At 46.0% G+C, this 11521-nt stretch overlaps 1 protein-coding gene across 1 annotated transcript; it reads left to right on the top strand.

Annotated features, from left to right (window-relative positions):
- The first annotated feature begins 127 nt into the window (after positions 1–127).
- Positions 128–4560, top strand: PDCL (phosducin like). Its single transcript, XM_075772193.1, has 5 exons — positions 128–274; positions 1132–1175; positions 1628–1802; positions 2839–3020; positions 3806–4560. Exons 3-5 carry the CDS (start codon positions 1634–1636, stop codon positions 4355–4357), a joined length of 903 nt encoding a protein of 300 aa, XP_075628308.1. The 5' UTR covers positions 128–274; positions 1132–1175; positions 1628–1633; the 3' UTR covers positions 4358–4560.
- Positions 4561–11521: the final 6961 nt, after the last annotated feature.

The following is an 11521-nucleotide window of genomic DNA, read 5'->3' as shown; positions in this document are numbered from 1 at the left end:
GAAGGCGGGAGGGCGGCGGGCGCGGCCTAGGGCGGCGGCCCCGGGGCCTGCAGCGCCCTGCGGGGAAGGGGCTGGGGTCCCGGGAGGGGAGGCGGGAGGAGCGGGGCGGCGGGCTCGGCCGAGCCTGGGGCGCGGCGGCGAAGGGACGTTCGGAGCATTTGTCCTTTCCACCGAAACCAAACCGGTTTGCTTTCTGCCTCTTGCATCGCCCGCTGCCTCTGAATTCGGGTTGCCTCTTCCACGGCGCCCTGCCGTGCTCTGAGAAGTAATCTCAGTAATCCTGGGCCGTCTGGCCGCCGCCTGATAATCTGCTTAAGCTGGTTTTAACTCTTGCAGAACCTGCTAGCGGTTGGCAGAAAAACGAAAAGACCTACTTTATCCATACATTGCTCGGAGTGTCTTTTGTCAAATATACATTAATAGGGCTGACTTGCAGAGTTCTGCAGAATTAAGTGTCAGTCCAAACCAACTGATTTGATGGAAGTTGCTTTTTTTTAAATGAAATTTTATGGACATTTAGATGTAGTTCACACATCACAGGTCCACAGCTGCATATCTGGCCTCAGTGGCGCTCCTTTCGACACCCTCTGCCCTTCACCCAGGAAAGAAGAGTAATTCTCAGGCATTCTGCATCTCCATCAGGATGAGGTCCCATCAGCAGCCCTCTTAGAGGATTGTGGTGGGAAGGAGTCAATGGAGAGAGATCCCCAAACTCTTAAGGTGCTCCGTGGTTCTTCAGCTTTCCTCACTTGGAGGCACCTGATCTTTCTACTCTCCTGATGTGAGAGGTTTACAAAGGCTGTAAATGCTGATGCTATCAGTAGCTTAAGAGGGCGCATTCTGCTGTTGTTCATTTCTATTTGCAGAAGATGTTTTGGATAACAAAAATGTTTAACTCTGGAAAAGTGAGCAGAGTTGCAATCACTTTATCAGCATGCCAGCATCTAACTTTCAGTGTTGCCCATACAAACAAGATGCTCTTGACTTCTGTAAAGATGGCCGATGTGGTCAGTGGACAGGTGAAAAGATGACAGATGTGAAGATCTTTCCTTTGATATTATTTCTTAGCCTGGAAGTGATGTTCATGAAATTGTAGCACTGTCTGCACTAAGCATTTGTATGTTCTTCCAGGTTTTGATAGAAGCTTGTCTCTGAAAGACTGGAAAGGAATAAAGGTCAGAACTTTTTAATTTGATTAATTACAGTGATGATTTTTCAGCTCAAATCATTGTTAAAATAATGCAGATAATACCAGAAATTTAAATGTCAATAGCTGGGAAATCAACCTCATGGAGCTGTCCAAGTGAGGCTGGTAATATTCCTGAATCACGGTTAGAAAATTCATTCTCCATGAATGAGAACACACATAAAGTGTTTCTGCACTAGTAAGCCTTAAAGCAGCTCTATTCGTACAGGCTTTTAACTTAGGTGAGTTTGAAATTGTGACTAAGAATTAACTCCTGTGACTGCATTGTAGGCTGTTTGATAGTGGGCTGTAAACTGTTCCCATGTGGCTAAAAAACTGCTCTGAGGAAGGAAAGGGCCATCATTATGCATTTAAAGTGGTATCTCGTGCTGTATATTTGAATAAGAGATACATTCTCTGTTTTGTTAATCTGTTTTTTAGAACGTAATGACTACTTTGGATGATAAACTGCTTGGTGAGAAGCTCCAGTATTATTACAGCAGTAGTGAGGGTGAGGATGAAGACAGTGAGAAAGAAGATAAAGAAGGAGAGAGCACCATTCCTGAAAGTGTTGGGGAAGTAGAGCTTAGCAGCGATGGCAGTGCAGTCAACACAGGTATCATTATATCAAAATAATTATTTTGTAAATGCTTTGTTTATTGGAAGATTCATGTCTTTTTCTAAAATTCGTCTTTGAAAATGAAAGTTATGTTTTTATGCATACTTGAGTCAGAGATTGATCATTTCCTGGCTATAGTCTAATCTTATTTTTAATAGACAGTTCTTTAATGTTTGACTTCTTCTCGGAGAGACGTCAGCATTATATGTAAAGCAGTTAGGCTTTGCCTGAAAAGCTGATTTATACAATTTGGCTGATAATGCATAAATTTCTTTGCTGTAAGCCACACAGTTGTTAACCACTAACAGATAGGTGCTGAACAAGTACATGAAGAATAGGCAGAAAGCGGCCAGGCTTTCCCAAAATAGTGTTCTCTCCTGGCACTGTCAGAGACACGGTACTAGTCTGTGTGGATCCTTGGTGTGATCCAGAGGGTATTTCTTGTGAAAGACTCGTCCTCTCTGTTTTAGGGTCTCTAAGAATGATGAAGAATCTTCCTGAATATGTTCACGTCTCTCACCTGAGGGAACCCTGGCAGAATTACAGTACTAAACTGGCATATTTAGAGAGGACCTAAAAAAGTCCTTCACTGGGCCCTAGCAGCAGGGTCACAGCAAGGTGCAGTCTGTAAGAATTAACACCGTTGTACATCACAGAATGTACTGCTGTACGAGAGCACCCGCAAGCTTCATTATACTTTCCTGTCGTTATTTTTTTTCTTAGGAATTCTTGAGGGCTGGTGGTTCTATTTCAAGAGCAGAGATACTAATCTGGAATAATCTTTGGGACAATTATGAGAGTAGTCTAGTTAGATAAGCTTTAGTCTTCTTACACAAAAAAACAGACAGAAGCTCAAGGACACGTCAATGGCAAGTTACTTCTTGTGATTCATTTCAACATTTTTCACAGTACACAAAAAGTTTATGACAGGACCACTATTTTACTGCTGACTTACAAACTGTTACTTCAATTTTAAATGATAGGTGTAATTTTATTACCCTTTTATATCAAACGCCTACATGTTTAATTTCAGGTCCCAAAGGAGTCATTAATGACTGGCGAAGGTTTAAACAACTGGAAACCGAGCAGCGGCAAGAGCAGCGCAGAGAAATGGAACGACTCATTAAAAAGTTATCTATGACGTGTAGATCTCACTTGGATGAAGAGTCTGATAAGCAGAAGCAGAAAGAGCTTCAGGAAAAAATCAATGGAAAGGTAGCATGGCACAAAGGAGTAAGAATAGTTGTACGGCAAACCTATGGATAGTGCCTCCCATGCCTAAAACAAGAGTTTAGGGGTCCTTATTGTTTTCATATTTAGTAAGTGGGTGTTGAGAATTTGGCTTTGACTGAGCTCCAAAGATAGAAGGCGTTGGAAGTTGTGAATGGTTTTAATCCACTGGGCTGTATAACAAGTTCTTACAGTTCTAGTCAGAGAAGTTACTAATTAGCACGCAGTGTTTATCACTTTCAGATGATGAAAGTTGGCCACACTGTCCTATACCTTGAGTGATGCAAACATGTTTAACGAAGCAAGTGAACAGATACGAAATATATTAAATCCTGTTAACTTCAGTTCTACAGACAAGAGACTGCATTTGATTGCCAAAAAATGTTAACCGAAAAACTAAATGAAAAGGAAGCTAGACTTTGGTCTGGCCTAAGTGTCCAAATCGGTGCTCATAGCTTAGTGAAAGCACATAGCCACCATTAACCTGAATTAAAGCGGAGCATGGAGCAGCCACTTGTGTTATTAGTGCAGCTTGTGCAAACTAGAATACCCAAGGCTGAAATCGCTGTTCCCACTGGACACAGTTTCTAATTAGATCAAAATGGAGTGTAATACAGAGGGTGCTTGAGCCTTCCTGGGTTGCACTTTGCTGTTACTAAAGACGAGTGACCCACATTAATCCTCTAGATGTAAATTCTCATTATGTAAGTGACCCATATAGCAATGCAGATGTTTCTCTCTCTTTCATGTATCTTTGTATGTGTTTTTAGATGACGTTACAAGAATATAACATGATTCACAACGATGAAGATGATGAGGAATTTTTGCAGCGATACAGGAAGCAGCGAATGGAGGAGATGAGACAGCAGTTGTACAGTGGGCAGCAATTTAAACAGGTTTTTGAGATTACCAGTGGTGAAGCATTTTTGGACACAGTTGATAAAGAGCATAAGAGCACATTGATCATGATCCATATTTATGAAGATCATATCCCCGGCACCGAATCCCTGAATGGCTGTATGATCTGCCTGGCCGCTGAGTATCCGACAGTTAAATTTTGCAGAGTGAAGAGCTCGCTCATTGGTGCTAGCACTCGCTTTACGAATAACGCTCTGCCAGCTTTGCTGATCTATAAGGCAGGGGAGCTCATCGGCAATTTTGTGCGAATCACTGACCAGCTTGGAGAAGATTTTTTTGCTGTAGACCTGGAGGCTTTTCTGCAGGAATGTGGTTTGCTGCCAGAAAAAGACCTAGTGCTCCTGACTTCTATACATAATCCATCTGCATGTTACAGTGAAGACAGTGATCTGGAAATAGACTGAACCACTTATACCAAAGGGGCCAGTAGTGTAGTTGTACTGTGGGATGTTCTTGTGCTAGGGATTGTTCTCTTTCGTCCGTAGCGTGGGTCTGTATTCTTCCCCTTCATGCACTTTGACTTCTGCGCGTTAAAAATTTGTTAAAAGTAACATAAGGAATTCCTAACGTTTTCTTAAATTAAGTCAATAAAATACACACTAAAACAGTCTTGCATTTATGCAATTCAACTGTATTTTACTAAACATGAAGTTCTAACACAATTCACAGTAAGTTTAGGAAATTGCGTATTGTCGTCTGTGTTCTCCAAATCCCGTAGATTTTTTTTAAGCATTTTGTTCTCAGACGAGCTGTGTATGGTCAGTCTCCTTACAGGTTTCCTGAAACAGTGTAATGTGAATGCTAGCTGGATTGTGGCCACCTACTCACTAATACAAGCGTTAGGACTGCAAATAAGTTTTTAAGCATTCAAAACTTATATTAACCTGGACCCAAACTGCTGCCAGTTAACAGTGTGAGGTCCCATCTTCTGTTCCCCAATTTGCAGTCCCCTTCTTAGAAGTACCTTCTTGTTGTAACAATTGGTGTCGAATTTTGTTCCTTGTTCACTTACAAATAACAACAGCCCCTGACTTCATCCTGAAAATTACTTCTCAGCTGGAGACAGCTCTTCTTCTTTTAACCTTGCCCAAGGTTAAAGCTCAGTATCCTGTTTCTGCACAGTGTCCAGCAGCATCGAAAGCATTGCCACTGTCCTGGTTTTCCTCTGACGGCAGCTCTTTGGGAGTTCTGTATCAGTGGAGTTCACTAACAGGAAAAAATCTTGTGGGGTGCAGGTGAAACCTTTGTAGAGACTGCAATTTTCCCCTCTGTCCTTTGTAAGAAATAACAAAGAACAAAGGCCTCCTTGGAAGCATCACCACAGCTGTTCCAGCTGCCCAGTGACACTGATCTTCAAGTTCTCATCTTCCCCAAAAGCACAGGATGACTCCTGCTTCTGGACACGGAATAAAAGCCATCCAGCACTGGCTGAGCCCGTTTGTCTCTTTATGAACATTATTGCTACTGAATGCAGGAGCTGCATATTGCACTTGCCTCCCACAGCACCTTTTTCATTACCATTTGTCAGCGATTACGTTTTCGTTAAGGTGTGTTTGTTTATTTTGTTTGTGCTCTCCTTCATAAATTACATTGTAATACGGGGAAGCAATTTTCAGAGTTTCTGTTGCGTTAAAGTTCACCCTGCCTCCAGCAAGTCTGGTGCTGCGTAGCCGTGAGATAACCTGCGTAGCGTGAGGAGCAATTAGCGATTCATAGTGAACACAAGCACGAAATCCTCGGATGATGCAGAGCGAGGTAAAGGCTTTACTGGCCAGATGATGGTGGGGCTGAGTTGCTCAAACAGTGTACCTAGCATGAATGAGCGTGTTGAGTGTGTGCACTCTATACTTAGTTTTTATTGAATGCTCTTCTATGGACTTAATTTGATATTACAACATGTTTCCTTTCTCATGCATTACTTATTTTGCTTGTTATTTTTTAATTTTGAGGAAAGTACACTGTCATTACCTAAATACATGACCCAATGTAACGCCACGTTTAATGATTAAATTTAATGGCAAGTTTTATGTAAGGCCCTTTGGGACACGGGGAAGAAATGCGAATGTCTCTGTGTAAGCACTAGGTTCTTAATAAGAATGGATCTTAGGATAGAAAAAGAATTTGTAATTGTATCTATTTGAACTGTTTTAAAAAGTAGTATAAGCAGAAAAATAATTTGTAATTAAAAATTACTGAATTGGCACAAATTGTAGCTATTGTAAGGAAACTGGCAGAAATCCAGATTTTAAAATGTGGTAAGAGATGATTTCTTTTCATCTCAGAATTGCAGAAAAAAACGCAGCAAAGTTATATGAAATTAAATCATTGAGCATGGATATCAGCACATTTAAGAAAAAAATCAAAGTAGCTGTAATTTATATTCAGGATAAGATTCGGTGAAGTCTGTCGTGCAGACGGGGTGCGTATTAGCATCGTCGTAAAACCTGGATGGAGAGGCGGTCGTGGGAGACCGGACTGCTTGAGTCACTGAAGTTTTATTTTTATAAAGTGGGGTTTTTTTTTGGCCCCTATGGCAGCAAAACTGCAATAAGATCAGAACCTCTCCTGCTGCTCTATGTCGGACAGCCTGCAGCAAGGTGACGCCTGGTTATTCATCTCCAGCGCTCGGGTATATGATAGATGGTTTACAGTGCCAGCAGCAAAAAGGAAAAGAAAAAAAGGTCTGAATCCAATTAATCATTGATCTGGGGGAATATAACGAGCACGAGGGTGAGGGGTAGAGAGAAGACGCGGTTCGATGCCGGCTCTCGCTCTCGGCGCAGGCAGCACGAGCATGAGAAGGCAGGGGAGGCTGGCGGCAGCTCTGCTGCTTCTGTCCCTTCTTGGAGCTCAGTCCTACTGAGCACCTGGTAATTGTGTGCCCTAAAAACCCAGCGTTCTTAATGAGCATTAAACAATGTAACAAAATAATTTAGAATAGGTTAGTTACTAATTTGTGAGTGTCTGTCCACTATCCATTCAGTACAAATAAAAACTACAACATACCAACAGTGTACATTTGTTTTGGTTGAAGTGTTAAACGCTGCTTTACTTCTCTAATTTTAGATGTGATCCTGACCAGCAGATTAAGAATTGAGGTGTATTTATATACACATATGGGAGACTAAAGTGAAAATGAAATTGTATGAACACCTGCGTAAAACAAAACTGTTTTGAAACCTTCAGCTTGGCATCGAGAGCGTCAGGTTTTCAGTTTGCTACAGGTGCCTCTCCTTCCCCCAAAGCCGTTGTACTAGGTCACCCTCAGAACGTCATTTAAATTATGCATTCCTACTAAATGCTTTGGGTTTGAATAAAGAATGCTTTTTAATTTTGCCAAAGATGTTTTCATCTCTCTTTTCTGGCACAGGAGCTGCCTGAGCACGTAACAGGGATCTTGGCAGAAAGCTGATCGACTGGGATAGTGGTTTTCGGTCCTGTGCAGGGCTCTGGTGCGGCGCGTGGTAGAAATTAGTCAACTCTGATGGCTGAAGGGGTTGTACCCTCGAATATTGTGTCACTAGACCTCACGTGCCTTGGCCAAGTGTTCTGCATGCTGCTAGACGCCACCCGACGTTAGGAAAGAGTTGGTTTGCCCAGCCGCGCTCCCGGTGCACCTCCTGAAGGGGTTTCTGTTTGCTGGCCAGGCAGCGCAGGCAGCCCCTGCCCGCAGGCAGATCTGCAGGGAAGGAGCGTCCGGAGGCAGCACCGGGCTGTGCGTTTATGTCCCTTGACATCTCCCGGTTGTTTCTTCCCCCGCTTCCTCTCACCAGCAATTCTGCTGCTTTTTTTTTTAGTGTCTGAGATAGAAAAACATGGCTTGTGAAAGGCCGAGGGAGTCTGGAGTCCTGCGGCAAAGTGACCGGAGTCACCTTCTCTCATGCTGGCAGAGCTGCACAGGCATTGTTCGTGCTTTAACTTTTTTCGGACTTGATTGTGCCAGCTTCTAAAAGCCATATATAAAAAGCAAACTTTCTTCAATATTTTTGTTTCAACAGGACAAGAGAGCTCAGAAAGAAAACAGCTGGTGCTGGACAATAAGGTTGGTATTTATCACCTTTAAATGTTTTGAGACATTTACACTAGTTGTATATCCAAAGTGTGACGCTAAGTTAAGACGTGGTTAAGATCCAACAAACAAGACTTCTTCCTACTGAGATGTTCTGTGCTCTGTCTTTGCAGTCTGTCCTTTCTTTGCCCCATTTTCTATCTGCTACTTCTCAAGCGGAGGACAAACGGGCAGGCGCGGCTCTCCCTGCAGGTAGCGGCTCTCTGATCGGTTGGTTTTGCGCGTCACCTTGGCTGCAGCCTGCTCTGGTTTATGTGATACACCCTTCAGATCAAGAAGGTACATATACCAAGTCATCTCTGTGTCTGATTTTCATCTTCGAGAATTACTATAAATAGGAGTTGAAAAAAACCACTTGTCAGGTAGGTTGTGTTGCCCCTGGGAAATGTTTTGTTTTGGAAAAAGCTGCCTATTGCGGAGAGGGCAGCCAGAAACAACTATTTTTCCAGGAGAGCATAACTCTGCACTGGGAGAGAGGAGTGAAAAATCACCTGAGTTTGTTCACGTTTAATGGTGTTCCAATACAAACAGCAGAATTTGGCCACAGAATGCAAACGCACAAGGAAACGCAAGCGGCTGCTCGGCGAGAGCAGGAATGAAATCACAGGATGAGCTTAACTTGGGCGTTTAATCATGATGCTGACCTGGGTGCCAGGCACAGGGGACGAGATTTAGCAAAGAAAAGTTTATACTGATTTTTTTTTTTTTGACCTCCAATGTACCTCTTCTTTCTAAAATGTTCAACATACACCTTTGTTGAAAATCCAAACAAATGTTCCTGTGCAATCGCTGGTGTGACTCACGCCGCAAAGGGGCCTGCTGGGGCGGGCTCGGGGGCGTCCGGGGGACTTAAGCGATTGCTTTTCCATTCGGCCTCGGGACCCTGCTTGTTCTTGCCACCGTGGGGTTCAGATGACTTTCCAGCACAGACCGTGATCAGCCCCGGGGCCAGAGGGGTGCAGGCTGCCTGGAAAGGGAAACCCTGGAGCAGCTGCAGCCCGGCTGCAACTTCTGCCCCCTTCCTTCTAACCACAGGGACGACTTTGCATGAAAAACCATTGCAGACAACTGATCGTCCTTGTACAGTCTGCTCTGGTCAGTACTAACCTCCTGCCCGGTGAATCATCACTTAAGAGGTCGCACAACCACAGACATGTTTTCATTGTTGCTGCTCGCACTGCACGAACACAGGCAACGCCGTCCTCCTGTCCGCATGTCTCCGTGCAGGCGAGCCGCAGCTGGGCTCCTCGGAGACGCTTGTTTAAAAAATCACAGGACGTCCTATGAGCTGTGTTTACCAAGAGCTCAAACAGAGGGTACGTCTGGCAGCGCTCGCCTCCGCGCCGTCCCCAGAGCTTGCAGTGGCGGGGGGTGCTTGGAGCCCTTGTCCCGCTGGGTGATGCTGGTGGATGTACCAGACTAAACACCATGTTTAGATGCAACTACTGTCTTCTACCTTGGAGGTGGCTGCGGCATTGTGATGGGCAAGCTGGTGAGGATGTGAGCGATTTCTGCAACTACACACGGCTGAGAGATTAGCAAAGCAAATGCAAGGGCTTGGTGGTGCTGGGCTGGGGGAAGCTCCATGTGCGGGGCTGTGGGTCCCCAGGCTTGGAGGAGGTTTCGGTAGCGTGTTGGATGCTGTGCCTGGGGTTGGTACGTGTTGGTCCTACAAAGAAACAATTTCAAAGCTTTTCCCGCTAGCAGAACTGTGTGGCGCCGGAGGGAGATGCTTTGCTGTCCTGGACTGTGCCGTGTGGGGAGCCGGTGGCACGAGTGGGAGATCTCAGGTTTGCCAGCATTGGCTCAGCTGAGCTAGCTCGTGGTGAAACATTCCTTCTTGGTGGCAGAGAGCATCTAGGCAGCTCTCTGCGTGCCTGATGGGCTTTCATACACTTATCAGTTGGTACCAAAGCAGTGCTGGCAGCCTTCGATAGCTACGGACAAAAGCAGGATGTTTGTGGTCTAACTGAAACGAGCCAAACTTGTGCCTTTAGCCAGATGGTGAAGGATGCTCGAGGCTGGAGCCGCTCAGCGCAGGGTGAGGGCAGTCATAGGCACGCTCTGGAATTGTGCTCCAGCTGGCTGGAGACATGGATCCCAGTGTGGATTTGAGACACGCTGTCTTTGACTGTGTGTTGCTCCCTGTTTGCTGCCATTTGCCTTTTTTTTGAGCGTTGTGCTGCTGGCTGGCTGAGGGAAGTGCAGCGAGGGTTGTGGTCCTCGGGGGGGTTCACAGCACGGGGTACTGCCGGTGGCTGGGCAGACCCCCACTAGTGCCACGTAACAAGCCATCGGCGGGTGTTGGTCGTTCGGGTACCTGGGCACAGCGTCACCGCTGGCCTCCCACCTGGTGGGGAAGGGAAGGGGAAAGCTGGGAAAAAGGGTCTGTGGGCTGGGAAAGGACCGTGTCCTCCTCTCGGCTTGCTGCTCAGCACTTCTGCACTACACGGTGCTGCAAGCTGTGCAGGAGCAGTGGGACCGGGGTCTCTATGTGCCGGGACGGCTGGGCAGGGCACAGGCAGGGAAGGGCCAACCCAGGTGAGCATGCAGCAGGCAAACCTGTCTGCTGTGCCTTCACGGGCTAGACCTGCTTCTCTGCCTCCCTGCGCGCCATAAGGAAACTAAAATCCAGATGATATCCTCATAAACCCATCTGATTTCTGAAGGGTTAAAGAGAGCAAGTGAGAAGGCTCTCGCCTTGGGAGTCTCCGCTTGCAGATGTTCCTTCACTATGACGTCCTCCTAACACGTCCCTGCCAAAGGCACCAGCTCTTTAAATCTCCCTGGTTTCAAATTCCTGTAACACCTCCCTGTAACTGGTTTTATTGTTCCCTGGAAGTGCCTCACAACACTCCCTTGAGGAATTTGGATCATGACATACTTGGTTGATCAGGGATAAAAAAATCAGCTGGTGCAACCAGAAATGATTGAAACTTCCAGGGCACTAGGTGGGACATCACAGGATTGTCACTTCCTCCCCAAATGGCCAGCGTCCCCATCCATCCTCATCCTGCCTAGGGAATGGCGATAGAGAGAATGGAGGGGGCTGTGTCTACCTGGGTATATCTACCCAGAGATATCACATCTGCTGTCCTCCTCGTCCCTGCCTGCCCCATCCCTCACCTGCTGCCTGGTGCCAGGTTTCAGGGCAGTGCCCTGGAGCAGGACTCCCTGCCCTGGTTCTCCTCTTGTCTCCCACGGCGTTGTGTGATGGGCAGAGGAGCAGCCGGCGGTGCCCGGCAGGTCAGGGTGGAGAACCCTGCGAGAAGGATCCGGCCGGGAGCAGAGCAGCCCCCACAGCCTCGTGGCATGAAGTCACCATGCCAGGTTTGAGTCCTGCCGGGACAGAACAGGAGCTCAGGAGCAGACCTCTCCACCGGCTCAGCACAGGAGGAAACTGCAGCCATAAGCTCTCTTTCATGCCTACAAAACACCTGGTCAGCAAGATTGACGTGCGGATAGATTTTATGTGATAGAAATACATAATGCTGGATGT

The sequence above is a fragment of the Balearica regulorum genome, chromosome 20 (genome assembly GCF_011004875.1).
Source record: "Balearica regulorum gibbericeps isolate bBalReg1 chromosome 20, bBalReg1.pri, whole genome shotgun sequence".
In the NCBI taxonomy this organism is placed as follows: Eukaryota; Metazoa; Chordata; class Aves; order Gruiformes; family Gruidae; genus Balearica; species Balearica regulorum.
This window is presented reverse-complemented; position numbering and strand designations above follow the sequence as displayed.